This window comes from Pogona vitticeps, chromosome 2 (genome assembly GCF_051106095.1).
Source record: "Pogona vitticeps strain Pit_001003342236 chromosome 2, PviZW2.1, whole genome shotgun sequence".
Classification (NCBI taxonomy): Eukaryota; Metazoa; Chordata; class Lepidosauria; order Squamata; family Agamidae; genus Pogona; species Pogona vitticeps.
In genome coordinates this window covers 81,514,822-81,530,503 of record NC_135784.1, presented here as the reverse complement: position 1 = coordinate 81,530,503, position 15,682 = coordinate 81,514,822, and the positions used below count along the sequence as shown (strand labels likewise).

Genomic DNA, 15,682 nt, shown 5'->3' with positions numbered 1-15,682 from the left:
ATGCACAGAGATGAAAGGAAAGTGAAAACCTCAAAACAAGAAATGGAACATTTAAACATTGCAGCACTCTGAGTCAGTGAACTAAAATGTACTGGAATGGAATATTTTCAGTCACCCAACTATAACATTTTTTTTGTTCTGGAAATGACAAACCCAGAAGTTATCACGTGACTCTAATACTGAGGCAAGATGTAACACAGGCAGGGCCTATAATATGACTGAATAATATCCATCCGACATCTGGGAAAAAACTATCAATATAACTGTATTCGCGAAGGCTTTCACGGCCGGGATCTAATGATTGTTGTGGTTTTTTTCAGGCTCTTTGGCCGTGTTCTGAAGGTTGTTCTTCCTAACGTTTCGCCAGTCTCTGTGGCCGGCATCTTCAGAGGACAGCACTCTGGTCCTTGTGCTGTCCTCTGAAGATGCTGGCCACAGAGACTGGCGAAACGTTAGGAAGAACAACCTTTGGGCCAAAGAGCCCAAAAACCCCACAACAATCAGTATCAATATAACTATTATTCAAGTCTATACTCCAGCTACCTATGCTGAAAAAGATGAAACTGAAAGCTTTTATGCACATTTTCAGGAGGAAACTGATCAAACACCAAAACAAGACATGCTTATAATCATAGGTGACTGGAATGCAAAAGTAGGAAATGAAGCAGAACCAAATCCCATTCAAAAATTTGGTCTAGGGGTCAGAAATGAAGCAGGAAAATGATTCATAGAGGTATGTGAAGCCAACAATTTGTTTACTGCACATACAAGTCATGAAAAAGGATACTGGAAAGGCATTGACAGTGTGCCATCCTCTCTCCCAGATGCAGCTACAGAAATAACAACATCAAGTTTGCCCACAGAGATGGGAGAAATCCTGATGGACTATGATCCCCTTGAAATGCCAACAGTTCTGGAACACCTGGGAAAAGACCAACTTTGGAAAAGATGGACAGGCAAGGAAGGAGGAGCTAGAAGAGATAAAAGGAGAAGAAAAAACAGGAAAGGGGGTGTGGCAATCACCCTACTTTGGCTCATGTAGGAGGTTATTTGCCTGTACCAATGGGAGTTGTTGGGAGGCAGAGCCAGAGAAACTAGAAGAGAGGGGTGAGGCAGAGAAGAGGCGTTTGGTGAGTTAGTCAGAGTCAGAGATGAGAGGCTGAAGTAGAAGTTAGTCTGTGGGAATTAGAGTGGTAGAGTGAGGAGTTAAGGGAGGCAGTTGAGAGAGTGCAGCGTATAGAGAGTTAAGTGTAAAACAAGTTATTACAAAATTACTGAATACTTTAAAGTCTTTGAAGAATTTTTTTATAGGAACTGTAACCCATAAGCCTATTTTGTTGAACTTTACACACAGCATGCGCCTCAATCTTTCTAATTAGACATTGTTGACAGAAATCAACTGGTGGCAGCATAAAGGAGGGAATGTATCGTCGGCCTCAGGCTAGTGAAATAATCAGGAGACACGCAGGGGCACATCACAGGGGGAAATTAAAAAAGAGAAGAAGAAATTATTTAATCTTCTTCAGGATTTGTAGTTGGAGCATAGAAGGGAGTAGATACAGAGGCTGAGGTCTATGGGCAGAAACAGAGATTGAGTAAATTTGTCTCTTCAAAGGACTGGTAATGGATAACCAAAGAAGGTTTGAGGATGGGCTAGTTGATCCAATTGAGAGTCCCTAAAGTGAAGGCCTAAAAGCAAATGAGACACCAGTCTCCTCCTAAACTATCCTTGTGGGGAGAAAGAGAAAAGTGGGAGTGTCAGAGAAGAGAAGGGGAACAGAGGTCACAGGAACCCACACAATTTATAGAAGGATCATGGAGCCCCTCACCAGAAAGTGGCAGTTTGACTCACCACTTGGAGGGGGAGAAGAAAGATATGAGGAGAAAGGGGGATTTGGAGCAGAGTGGGAGATGGGCCAGTCAATGTTTTATAGAATACAACAAAGCCTTTAACTGTGTGGATTATGAGAAACTATGTGTTGCTCTGAAAGAAACTGGTGTGCCACAGCACTTGATTGTCCAATGCATAACCTGTACTGAGGACAAAAAGCTACCATTATGATGGAATATGGAGAGACAGAATGGTTTCCTGTAGGCAAAAGTGTCGCACAAGGGTGTATTTTATCCCTCATCTATTCAATCTGCAAACAGAACATATTACACAGAAAGATGGACTAGATTCAAATGAAGGAGGAGTGAAAATTGGTGGGGAAAACATCAGTAATTTAAGGTGTGCAGATCAGCATCCAACTTGCAGAAAGCAGCAATGATTGGATGTGAAAGCTGGACAGTGAAGAAAGCTGATTTGTATGAAATATGGTATTGGAGGAGAGCTTTGCAAATGCCCTAGAGCAGGCTTGTCCAACCTGCGGCAATTTTTTTATTTTTAAAGAAATTCCAAAGTTTCAAGTTACACTGCCGGTGCTTGCGGCCGGGGCACATCACAACGGTGGGGGGGAGAGAGGGAAGGAAGGAGTGGGAGGGGAGGGGACAGGGGGGCTGTGTGACTGTATTGTGCCATCCCTGTCAATAGGTGGACCCCCTCCCGGCCGCATAAAGCTGCCGGAGTCGAAGATGGCAGCCTCTGCTGTCTGAGATCACAGCTGCCGGTAAGCGCGCTTGGAGCAGGGCTGCGGAGGATGGCTAGGGCTGCCCCCCCCCATGCTGCCCAAACCAAATTTATGTGTGGCCCAAACCAAATTTTCATCTTCTAATGTGGCCCAGGGAAGGTGAAAGGTTGGACACCCCTGCCCTAGAGACTACCAGAAAGCCAAAGAAGTGGTTCCTAGAGCAAATCAAGCTCGAACTAACTCTGAAGGCTATCATATTTTGGGCACATCACGAGAAGGCAAGATTCTGTGACAAAAACAAATCTTGGAAAAGTAGGAGGCGGCGGGAAAAGAGGAAGATTAAGCATAATATGGATTGACTCCATAAAGAAAGCCATAGCCTTGAGATTAGAGGAGCTGAGCAGGGCTGTTGAAGACAGAACACTTTGGAGATCACCCATTCATAGGGTCGCAATAAGTCAGAGGCAACTTGATGGCATGTAACAACAAAACAGCACAGGCAAGAAACTCTAAGCACGTTTCTAAGAGCCATTTTCTTTTGCTTAGTCTTCATGGAGGCAATGAAGGAAGAGTAGTCAGACTAACCTCAGCCATTATTCTTGTTGGCTACAAGAAGTCTGGAAGTGAGTCAGACTGTAGAACTTATACAGTCCACATTCTTACTGTTTTTGAAAGAAAGCATTGGCGGAGAATTTGTGGTCCTCCAGATGTTTTTGGGCTCTTAACTCTCATTATCATCTGTCACTATTGATAATGCTAGCTGGGACTGGTGGGATACAGAGTTCAGCATGCATGTTTGCCACTTCTGCAAAAAAGATGGAAAGACGAAAGTGATGGTATACTTTTACTTGACAATTTCTGTGCCTTTAAAAATTGTATATGGGGAAAAACTGAGTAAAAGCAGCCTTCCTGTCTCCTAATGCACCACAACAATGAGCAGAACCTGAGAAGACTTGGTATTTTCACCTACCACAGTATATTGGTGTCGCTAGAGAAAGAGACTGTTTGGCCTCTCATTATTAGGTTCATCAGTTTGTAATGTGTCAGAAATCATGTTTTTCTTGATATGCCTATGTCCTTGCCTCAAGGACATAAAATTAGAAGAGAAAGAAGAGCAACAGAAAACCAAGAAAAACAGCTGTAGTTCACCCTTTTATGCTCCTCCCAAATCAATATTCTGGATGCTTCAGGTCAAAATATGCAAGAAGACAGCTCAGGAATTAGAAATGGAGCTGATTTACGGAGTAAAGGATGTGTGATTAAGACCTAACATTCTTCTTCAACTTTGTAAAATGCAAATTTGCTTACTTTTGCTCTGTGATTTTTCATGAGGAGGAAACAACAGTGCTGCATTTGTATGTTGATCATGCAAATGATCAACATACAAATCTTTAGAGAACAAGTCTGTTGGAGGTTAATGGTCAAAACCATATTGTTGTTCATGTAAGGCTTGTGTATCTTCCTAGGCCTTATTGTGGCTAACTGATAAGCTGCTCCAGTACATCTTGGCTATGCAATCGGGCATGCAGCCAGACATGTAACTGAGATATGCTCCATCACCATCAATAAGCTTAGCTGTTATTATCTGTAGCAAGTTATGCATATACCAATAGGGTTTTGACCAATGTTTTATCACCTTCTAATCTTATTAATGGAAAGATGCCCGTTTTTTATGACTTGACTTTATTTTGTTTATACTGTATATTTATTAGATTTATATACCACCCATCTAGAACGGGTCTACTCTGGGCTTTCAGTGATATAGCATACATTTTCATGTCACATATTGCCAGTGTGACATGAAACGGCACACTATAACAATCATTGCCCTCTGGCATTGAATTCAGCAGTTTAGTGCCGTATGAGATTTTAGGGTAGATCCAGATTATGTTAATTAAATTTAAATCTCATTTAAGTTAGTAATTTGGTCTATCTCCAACCCATTATACTTTCCAGGAAGGAGATTAGTAGGAATCAAAATTTAAGACAAAACCACTAGGATATGGAAATAGTGCAAAATCTAATGTTAACTACCAGGAAATTGTGAGGTCATCCAGTTTCAAATACCTTGTTTTCTTACATCCTGAAAACACCATAAGAATGCTGTAGTGATCAGCAGATGCCAATGCTGTACAAAGTCCACAAACAGTAGAAGAGCAACCCCTCACGCCTCTTTCCCAAATGCTCATATTAAAAGGTACACTGCTTCTGACATTGAAGGTAACATGTAAATCCATTATAACTGGCCATCATCAATAGATGTATTCTCCATGAAGTAGCTAGCAATATAACTGTGGTAGCAAACATTCTCAAAAAGAAAGGAAAACACATAGAATCCAAACTCAAAATGTGTCTCCAGCACTTAACTGTCTTTGTGAATCCAGCTGAACAGGACATCATTTCTGGACATCTAGCATCATGCATCTGTTCTGTTTAAGATGGCACACCACACATCTTCATATATTACATACACATATGCATATGTCCAAACCACAGTGCTGAAATGGGAGAGAACTAACACTAGATCATGAATCAGCTCCGATCCAAACATACTTTGTTCACTTTTTTCTCCCCGCTCCACACTCCATTTTCTTTTTCTTATCTTTCCTCCCTTAAGTAAACCAGGGGTAGACAACAAGTAACTCTCCAGATGTTGAATGGCAACTCTCTTCATTCCATGTAATTGGTTATACTTGCCAGAACTGCTGGGAGATGCAGTCCAACAATATTTGGGAGCCCACAAGGTCCACATACCTCTGCCAGACATGTTCTCTAATTAACAAGATGCAAGATTTCAAATAATCTGCTGTGTCCTCCTTATTCTCATTAAATTTAATTGCCTGTATAACTTACATGGCTCCTAAACAGAATGCAAGTTCAGTCTCAGTTTTGCTATGATAGTAGATAGGGTTCTTTGTTCAGGATCCACTGCTCATTATCAGGATTCTGGGTTCATTCTCCCAGTGGATGTGGGCTTCTGGTGCCTCCTGACTGGGAACAGTTGTGAATACAAGTGACCATGCATGTTCGTCACTCAAGGTATCTACAACATCAAATGACAATATCAAATGTCTTTGTTCCTGGTAACTGCCATGTTTGACCCAAACATCGGGGTGAAGAAGCAAGTCAGATGGTGCAGCACCTACAAGGCATCCCAGCAAGGATCTTGCTCTGATATATATAATGTGAATATCAACTGAGGACTCACACATGTTCCAGAAAGTACAAACTTTGGAAACTTTAGACATAGATGTTCAGCCAAGAACAGTGGTACCCTCATGTGGTGGTAGGACACCAGGGCAAAGGTCCAGGGCTTCTGTAAGCAGAAAAATGTCTATACTCAACTGGACTACCTTGTCACATTTGGAAGCAATTGGATTAATATATGTTACCATGTCAGAGAGGGGCTTGTAAAACCATTGAAGTTAGAGTTGAAAATTTGTGAATTCCTCCACTGGACAATGTTGAAACAAGTTGTTAGAATGTTCAAAAATCATCCTATGTATTATTTGAGCCTCTCTCTTCAATGCTTCAGGGACTGAACTTTTCAAAGCAAGCAAGCACCACTGTCGAACAACCCTTGACCCGGTACAAAACCCCATTTGGACCTACCCTTCCTCATTGTTTCTTAAATGTGTCAACCTCCCCATGCAGGGCTCTTGTGCCATTAACACTTCCAAGACAGGCACTGCTGTGCAATTTCATCCCACAGCGAGAGAAGTGATGAGGAGGGCTCCCTTGCTGAATTTCTGTCTGGCCTGCCGGGATGTTAAAGGAACCCAATCAGGAACAAAGCAGAGACACGTTGCTCTGAGCGAGGGAGCCCACCGGCCTCCAATACCCTAAGCTACCTGTTGCCCGACTACCGCTCTGAGGTCCACGCCGCCCCGCCCCGCAAGCCTGACAAAAGTGCCGCCACGTGCCGCGGGAAGCTGCTACTCACGGATGCACTGCAGGCGCTTCTTGTAGACGCCCCAGATGAATTCTCCGCACAGATCGCACCAGGTCGGCTGACTCTGAGGGAAGGGCTTGAAGACATGTCCTTCACCCAGCACCTCGGTCAGTTTGGGGTCGCTCTGGCCACCCAAGAGGCGGATCTGGCGCACGCGGCTCAGGATCTCGGGCACTTTCCCCGGGGAGATCCTCAAGGCGTTGGCCCGCTCCAGCCGGACGGGGCGTTCGGGCGTGCCGCGCGGGCCTCGCGTCAGGTCCAGCTGCTTCTCGAGTCCCAGGGTCTTCAGCTCGATCATCTCCTGGTCGATGGGGCGGTTCATGGCCACCTCCTGGGCCGAGGATGTCGTGAAGGAAAGGAGGGCCCAGCCCAATGTCCCCCATCAGGCGCTGAGAAACATTCTCAGCCCCCGTTGCTTGGAAAGTCCTGTGCTGTGCAGAACAACTCAAGGCTCTTGTTTCTTCCTTCCACTCTTCGCAGCCTAAACAAACTCTTCCCACCCCACCCACCTACCCCCGCTGTCCCACCACCTTTGGCAGCCTCCTCCCTCTCTCTTCAGATTTAAAGCAGCCAGAAAAATTGCAGGCGATCTTTGTGGGAAAGAGTAGAGTTCAGAGAAACCGCCTCCGCCTCCTTGTCTTGGCTGTCCCTTAAACCAGCGGGATGGCGTTCTTGGCTTCACCACCCCGACGACCGTCTTGGTGTACTGACCGCACTGTATAACAGAGGAAACTGGCGGGGATTTAGTTACTTCAGGATGTTTCTCAGAAATGCTGCCCGCTGCCGTTTTTTGCTCACAGATAAGCAGCACAGGAAAAGTCCCAGCTCGCCTCCTTCATTCATGTCTCTTCCCCCCTCACGAGTGGAAACGGGGAGGGAGAGGGGAAAGGACCGCAACACAGGCGGCGCCTCGCGGCGGGCGCCCAAGGACCGCCGGCCCCGCTCTTTCCGTGCGCGCCCCCGCCACTCTTTCCGCCTTCAGGCTCCTCCGGAGCGAGAGACGGACCTCCGCGGTCCCAGGGCCCGTTCAAGGAAAACGGTGCGGCCGGAGGCGTGAGGCAAGCCTTCCACCCACCCACCCCCACCCCCGGCAGCTGTGCGGTGTTGTTCGACTGACAAAAGTCTGAAAGGATTAGAAAGCCTGGCTGGCTGGGCGAACGGGCGGGCGGGCGAAGGAAAAGGCGGGAGAGAAAGGAGAGAGCGCTGCGGAGCAAAGAACGGAGGGAGTTCAAGATGAAAGAGTCAGCAGGAAAGAAAGGAGGGAAATGGGCTCACGGGAAGAAAGCAACGGGGATTCCGAATTGCTCTTAGCCCGCCCGAGCCGTCGCGCAGGGCAAGAAAAGCTCTCACGCCCCAGGCTTCCTCAAACTTTCTAGGTACAGCGAAGGGGGAGGTTGGGCGAATATTGCCGCCCTTCTTCCTCCCGCTCTCTCTCACACACACCCCCCCAAGCTCATGTTGAGGTTTTTGGCTCGTGCTCTGTTTCTGCAGCGGTGCTACTGGTTTTAAAGCAGGCAGCCGCAGTGCTTGAAGGAGGCCAGCGAGCTTGACGTCAAGTCTGAGGAGTCCGCAGGACAGCCTAGCGAGACGAGTAGCAAAGTGCCCCCCTCTCCTCAAACAGGAGCCCGTGGAGGCCTGTGTTTATGTTTCCCAGACGTCCTTTTGGGCTTCCGCTGAAGAGATCAATAGAGGCGCCGTTCTTATCCAAGGACTGGTACCCAAGACTGACCAGATCAGATTTTCACGCACACCCGAGCCTGCCCCCCCCCCGCAACAACACTGCCAAAGGGACCAGCATCTAGAGGGCCACCATTGGTACAGCATCTGGGAAGAAGGTCAGGCAGTAGAGAAGTTTTTTGAGTTTGCACACTTCTCTTCGGCCAGGTGTGAGGAAACACAGGAAGGATGCCCTGCCACAGAAACAGCACACTAAACTGTGGTGATGGTACTTGGTCCCTGTAAGAACATGAGAAGGACATTCTGATGCTGGATCAGACCAAATCCCTAGCTAAACTAGCATTCTATTCTCCCAGTGACCAGTCAATTGCCTCTGGGAATCCATATGCATAACATGTACCTTCCTGCTTGTGTTCTGTACCATTTTAATTTCAACTGTACACTGACTGGGTAGTACGTCGTTTTTTTCTGGCCTAAAGCTCCCACAGTTCAGCTTCAGTGAATGATTCCGAGTTCTAGGATTATGAGAAAGACAGAAAAATAATTTCCTTCTCACTTTCATCATATTATGCGTAATTCCATACAGTTTAGTCAATGTAACAGCTCTAAATGTAGCACAAGATTTCTTGATAAGTTGCTCTAAGATCTTGATAACTTTGCTTGCACGTTTTTGCATTTTTTTCAAATTCTCTGATACAGTATCCTTTCTAGATACACTATCTTGTCTTGTGTATTTGTATTTGGTGATCAGAACTATATACAGCATTCCAAATGTGGCTGCAGCATACATTCATAGAATCATGACATTGGAACGGGTCTATAAGGCCATCAAGTCCAACCCACTGCTCAATGCAAATCAAAAGATATCTGCCAGGTGGTTGCCTCAATTACTGGACACAGTACTCAAGATGAGGACTAACCAGTGCCAAATAGAGGGCAATGAGTACCCTGTGGGATTTGGAGACTATACTTCTACTAATGCAGCCTAAAATATATTTGTCTTTTTTTGTAGCCACATCACATTATTGGCTCATATTCAACTCACGATTGCAAGGTCCCTCTCGCTTGTAGTATTGCTGAGACAGGTATCCCCCATTTTGTAACTGTGTGTTTGTTTCTTTTTCCTAGGTGCAGTGTTTTGCATTTATTGCATTTATTTTCAGAGCAGTGCTCAAGCCTATCTAGATCATTTTGAATTTTGTTTCTATCTTTCAGGTTATTAGCTATGCCATCCAATTTTGTGTCATCTGCAAATCTGATTAGCAGTCCCTGAACCCCCTGATCCAGGTCATTGATAAAAAGGTTAAAGAGCACTGGCCCCAGGACTGAGCCTTGGGGTACCTGACTTGTTACCACCGCCCAATTTGAGAAGGAGGCATTAATCATCATCCTCTGAGTATGATTCTCTAGTGAATTGTTTATCCACCTGACAGTTCTTCCATCCAGTCCACACTTAGGTTGCAAATCAGAATATCATGGAACACTTTGTCAAAAGCTTTGCTAAAGTCAAAATATACAATAAGATAAAATGGATTAAATTCTTAAAAAAAAAACCCCACCAACCCTCTGGATTATGAATGTGAAATATTGTGCTTCTGTAACCAGAATTCAAAAAGTCCGGAAATGGCCAAATATTGCTGCACAATGTTGTGTCCACATTGCCATCAGAAAAAATGATGTCAAGCTTTACATAGCAAAGAGTAGCCTGAATGTTGACAACACCAATGGCAGCAGTCAAAATGGTCTACAGGATATCCTCTTGCGCTCACTACCATTCGCAAAATGACACAGTGCAAGGGAAATTCCAGAAGCTGATTCGTTTTTTAAAATAAGTTAACCACTTTTCACCCCAACACAAAACAATTGTCAGTGCTGTTTTTTCAACATGTGTGAATGGTAGTGAGCAGAAGGTGGTATCCTGTATAAGTCAAATAAATAAATAAGTACTCATTCTTGCCACATTGCTCTTGCTCACACTGGCACTACGTTACAGCATTCAGCTGCATATTAGCAGTCTTCTTTTAGCCGACTTGGGTCAGAGTCTTTATTCCCTCCACCCAGCATTTCCTGCCTGTAAACAGGTCTCCTATCTGTTTGTCTTTGTCTAAAATCATTGTCTCAAAAATGTTTTCCTCCTGTACAGTCATAATACTCTGGTGTCTCTTAAGCTTTTTATTCTGTGGTCTGTACAGATATCTTTTTCTATTAACTTCCTGAAGTTAAGGCCACACTTCACCTCATCATTCCCTACTGAGGCCTGCCAATATCCCAAAATGGAGTTACCAAAAAACACTTCTGCTTGGAGAGATTTTGTTATGCTGTTTTGGACTTGTGGCAAGTTACGCATAGCCTACTTTTAGGAGATTATTTTGCATTAGTTTTGTAAATGCATGTTCTGAATTATGTGTTTGCCAAAACAATGCAACGGTAGGTCAGAGGGTACTGTAAAGGAGAATTGGCAGTTTTTTGTCTACATATGTTCTACCAGCTATTTCTCCTACCATTAGATGTGGTTTTGATTTTGTTAACTGGAGGTAGGGAATAAATTAACATACTGTACTTTGGAAGCATTTGCAGGGACAAATCACCTACATTTGTCTTTTGAATGGGTGTGGTGGTTCAGGCTAACAAGACAGTAGCAGCCACAAGGTTTCCTTGTGGTGTGCACACACACATGCCTCAGGTTTCTCCAAAGCCTTGCAGACACCAGGCCAGCTCCAGCTGAGTTCTAGAAGCCAGAATCAAAATAGAAGTTATTATCTCTGCCATGGGATCAGCAACTCTATCAACTCTCTTCCTTCCAGAAAAGCAACATCAGCCTTGCAAGGAAGACCAAATGCTAATGATGCCAATTATGGAAAAGTTTATGGTAGCCAATGCAAGTGGCTAAACACTGAATTTAGGACCAACCTGCTCGCAATCACATGATGAAAAGCACATAAGACGGAAATATTTTATTTCACTTAAAAATGGGGGGGGGGGAGCCAAATTACAAAAGATATAGTGACACTGTTCCATGGGTAAATTCAAGGGCAGCAGGGGCATCATTGTGGCAGAACGCAAAGCATGCATGGAGGAGGACACTTCCTAGTGAAGGATTTATCTCCCTGGGCCTGGTCAATGGGTCAATAGCTGTAAGAGGCCAATTGCATGGAATTCTTCTCTAGCCATGCTACTATAAAGATGTGTCCATCTGGATTTCTAGCCTGGTCTACCACCATTTGCAAATATGGTAGTAGATAGGGTCTCTAGAGTAAATGTGCTTCTCGGCCAACCATACATGACTTGGCCAGCTGGAGGGTGGAGAACAGTGGTTAATAGAACATACTTTGCTGACGCAGCAGAGGACATTTCTACTCAATATGGCCCAAGAGGAGGAATCAAGGTAGCTGATCTAGCTGCAGAAGGTAGACCATGCCTCTTTCTTCTCCAAGAAGGCAGGAATTTGGTAAGACTATGCTGCTTGCTCAGAAAAAAAAGGCAGCTTCTTAATTTATGTTGTATGGTACGCTGCATATATTAAACACACCTTTAAATAAGTTCTTTTTTTGGTAGCTTTGGATTACAAAAAAAAATTGGGTGGATTGCATTTTGTGCTACTTGCCCCGGGGGCTAAAATGGCTAGTTACGGTCGTAGTCCTGGTGGCCTTCTGGGATGCTCAGATGTATCTTGGTAGGAGATATATAAGGACAAGCCTTCTCCCTTCTTCTAGACTTGCTGTTTCTGAGCACTTCTAGAGTTCACAGTGATTAATACTAAGTCTTCCAACCTAAACTTGGGAGAAGAGCTAGATTATCTATGTTACTCCTTTTAAAACCATGTATGGCACAAATGATTGCACAGTTTGGACTGAGTGGTCCCTTGGTAAATGAAATCATTCAAGCTGATCCTTCTGCGGCTGATCAAGGCGCTTGACATGCTTCCTGCCAAGGCTCTATTGCTGAAAATGTTGACTGCATGTCAAGTCCATAACAGATTGTTGCTGTTGGTTACTAGGGAACGATATTCTTGGATTTGCTTCCTTTCCTAAAATCATGCCTCAGTTTGGAATGGAAAAAAAGCCTAATAAGATATTACAGGCCTCTCTCATTTGCTCTAGGGTACTGCCCTCTTGTAAGAAACAGAATTCATATGAACACATCCAAAGTTACTCTTGAAAGAAGGGAGCTGTTCTATTTTTGTTATTTCCTGGGAGTAAATGTCTGCTAGGGAAAAGTTACATTTGGAGGAATTTTCGAAGTAGCCTTTGTGATAATGATTCATAAAGGCACTTTTGTTTGTTCCTTCTTGTAGCCCCAAGATATTGAAAATACTTCTCCTTTTTTTTGAATCATGTGTCCTGTCTCATGAATCCAAATTCGTAGTATCTTTGTTACATGTTTTAGCCTTCCGGTTATTAACCTATCATTATTTCAGATATTTTAATCATAAGAAGCACTTGCAGGCTTTAGTGGGACAACAGTCAGTGTCCTCTTGGTAGACTGCATCCAGGCAGTGGGCACTGCCAAGGCCAGGCAACTAGTTCCTTGATCCCGGAAGAAGATCTCTTCATAAACAACAGTGTGCTTGTATGTGAGGCTTGGGAGGGAGGAAGTCACAAAGAAGCTACATATAAAACAAAAAGCTGAGAAGAGAAAAATAGGGAGAGAGTAAGTCCCCATACTGAGACCAAAGGCAGCCTCAGTCTTGCTTCCCTTTCTCCCTGTATTACAGTTTAAAAACTTTCATACCTCAATGATTGACAGGCATGCTATTTTACTTGCCAGTGCATAGTTTCATGAAAGTATATGTTCCACAAAATACATATTGCCCTCTAAAGCAAATGTGAGAAGCATATAGTCTTCTAGATAACAGATTACAGATGTCAGATGCATCATAGCCAATGGATAGAAATCATAAGGAATGCCAGTGTGGAAATTCTAGAACAACCTTGAAATGTTAGATTGTCTTGAGTCCCACTACTGGGAGAAAGGCATCATAGAAGTGCAATAAAATAAAATAAGTAAAACATCTGGAGGACCAAAGGTCTTCCATGTCTGAGCTACATCATCTTAATTGCCCACACGAGATCAAGCACCTCTAAATATTTTGGAACAACAAGGATAGTATACAGCCATACATTGTTGCTCAAAAAACTGGTTTTCACCCAACTACTGAGACAACTGAAGCCACAGGGAGCAGGAAAGTGCAAGGAAGGTGGTAAAAGCCTTGGAGTTTTGACCTTGAGTCCTGGCTCCAGTACAACATAGGTTAGCAACTTAAATGTACAGTAACTAGGAAAGGAATACAGCAGTCTTGAATTTTGTGTCTTATGCAGAGTTTGGCAGGTTGCCATAAGTGAGAAGTGACTTGACAGCACATAACCCCCAATCCTTTTCCAGGAAGAATTTAAAGTCTTGGTTCTAACCTTTAGAGCCCTAGGCTTGGATCCAAGCTATCTCAAGGATGTCTCCCTTTATGAGCTTGCTCGAGCACTAACATAATCAGTAAAAGCCCTTATCTTGGTTCCGCCAGTCTCACAGATGCATTTGGTGGGGTCACAGGAGAGGGCCTTCTCTGTTGCTGCTCCCAGTCTTTGGAAATCCCCACCACCCTGGAAGCTAGGCTGGCCCCATCTTTGCTGTCCTTCCACAAGCAGGCAAAGACTTTTCTCTTCAGGCAAGTTTTCCCCGAATGACTAGCTTGCTGAATGGGTTTTTTAAAATGGATGATTGTGCTTTGAATTTGTGTGGCGGGGGGCTGGCTTATGTCTTTTTAGTATGACTTTTAAAAATCCTTTTAGTAATTGTGTACTCACTGTTGATAGTTTTAATATTGTCTTTCAATTATGTAGGATGCCTTGGGTCCTTTTAAAGGAGAAAGGTTGGGTAAAATATTTTAAATAAATAAATAATCAAGGAAGAGGTTGAGATAAGGCTACAAGCACAATTTTCCTTTTCCAGGTGCTTAAGAATTAGTATTGTGTAGGTGCTTGCCTGCTCCACATGAGTCAAGGAAATATGTTCAAATATGTTTATATCTATTCATTAAAATATGTTACCAAATCTTTCAGTTTGAATAAAAGCTGCTCAAACAGACTGTGTTGATAGCAATGATAGCATCATCACCATGTAGGCACAATAACGGATGCACAAAACCTCTGTTATAAAAGTAGCAACACTCTATTCTTCTTTCCAATACCAGCCAAGCTAGTCCATTCTTCTGTCTTAACTAGGAAGGATCAAGACTTTTCATATCAACACAGCTGCCAGAGCCTTTCCCCCTCTTGTGGCTTGTAGTTTTGGCTGTCCCCTTCCTTCCAGCTGGCTAATCAGTTAAAAACCTACAAGACAATAACCTTGGCACTCTGTTCCTTCCTTTCTTGGAACAAGACACACAGGCAGAGTATGTGACCTGGGAGCAAACTGGAATTTAAAAAGAAATTTATATTATGCAGTGTTGTGTGTGTCTCATGCTATTGCCTTACCAGAAAACAATGCTTGTTGCTTACACAGATTATATCCCCCAATGACCTCAAATTACTTCATAAGTGAGCAATGTGTTATCCCACCTATTCTATTGTAGAAAACTGAGACTCAGAAAAGTAATGTGCCAATATATGTGAAATTATCCCTGTGTATGGTTATATTTGAAACTTTGATTCTTTCCTCTAGACTCGTTTGCTGAAGAGTTTAGTTATGGTTGTGCAGGGAACAACAGCAGTTGTTTTAGTTTTTTGAAAATAAAACCTCTGCTTTATCCATAAGCTCTGCCATTTCACACAAAAAAGTAATCCTCTTCATATTCACTCAAAAGTAAGTCCCACTAAGTTCAACAGGGCTTTCTTCCAGAAAACTGAATATAGGAATGTAGCCTACCTTGGGCTATATGATAAAAACAGGGATGAGAGCAAGTTAACCAAAATATCTAGATGCTGCACAGCAGGGGTAAGGGAATCTGTGACCTCCTAGATGTTGCTCAACTCCCATTTTACCTGATCATTGGCCATATTATCTGGTGGGAAGTAGACTCCAACAGCATCTAGAGGGTTGCAGATTTCTCAGCATCACTAACAATGATCACTTCAGGGTTTTTTCTTTGCAAGTAGATATTAAAGTATATAGTGACCTCCATCAAAATTTCCAGCTAGAAGGTATAAGAATAATTATGTATCTGGGTTATACAATCATATTATGGTTAAGTCAACCAGTTCAAGAGCAGATTCCCCAACTGTTCTCTTCACATTTCAGTGCAGCTTCACATCCCTCCAACTGCAACCCAGAATCGAATAGTCAGAGAAGTTCCACATTAACTCTGAGATGCACTATTCCTGCAGAGGCTACCTCTGTCTGGGATGAAAGGCATTTAAAAAACACTGGAAAGAGAGAGAGAAAGGTACCAGAAATCTGCAAAAGCTGTCTGAGCCACTGCTGGCCCCTGCTTGTTTGTTTGTTTTTTCTTTCTTTTTCTTGAATGCATTTAAAAATTTACAGAAAAGAAAAA

At 43.4% G+C, this 15,682-nt stretch overlaps 1 protein-coding gene and 1 long non-coding RNA gene across 2 annotated transcripts in view; both read right to left on the bottom strand.

Annotated features, from left to right (window-relative positions):
• Window positions 1–6,996, bottom strand: part of RASSF1 (Ras association domain family member 1) — a 38,412-nt gene extending 31,416 nt beyond the window's left edge. Inside the window, exon 1 of the mRNA XM_020788987.3 lies at window positions 6,514–6,996. Coding sequence (XP_020644646.3) covers window positions 6,514–6,844 — 331 coding nt within the window. The 5' untranslated portion in view covers window positions 6,845–6,996. The remainder of the gene's footprint in view (window positions 1–6,513) is intronic.
• Window positions 6,997–12,610: 5,614 nt separating this feature from the next.
• LOC144586755 (uncharacterized) lies at window positions 12,611–15,384 on the bottom strand. The gene is made up of 2 exons (XR_013541772.1): window positions 15,174–15,384; window positions 12,611–12,824 (listed from the first exon to the last, which is right to left on the bottom strand). It is a non-coding gene; the product is annotated as an uncharacterized LOC144586755 (long non-coding RNA).
• Window positions 15,385–15,682: the final 298 nt, after the last annotated feature.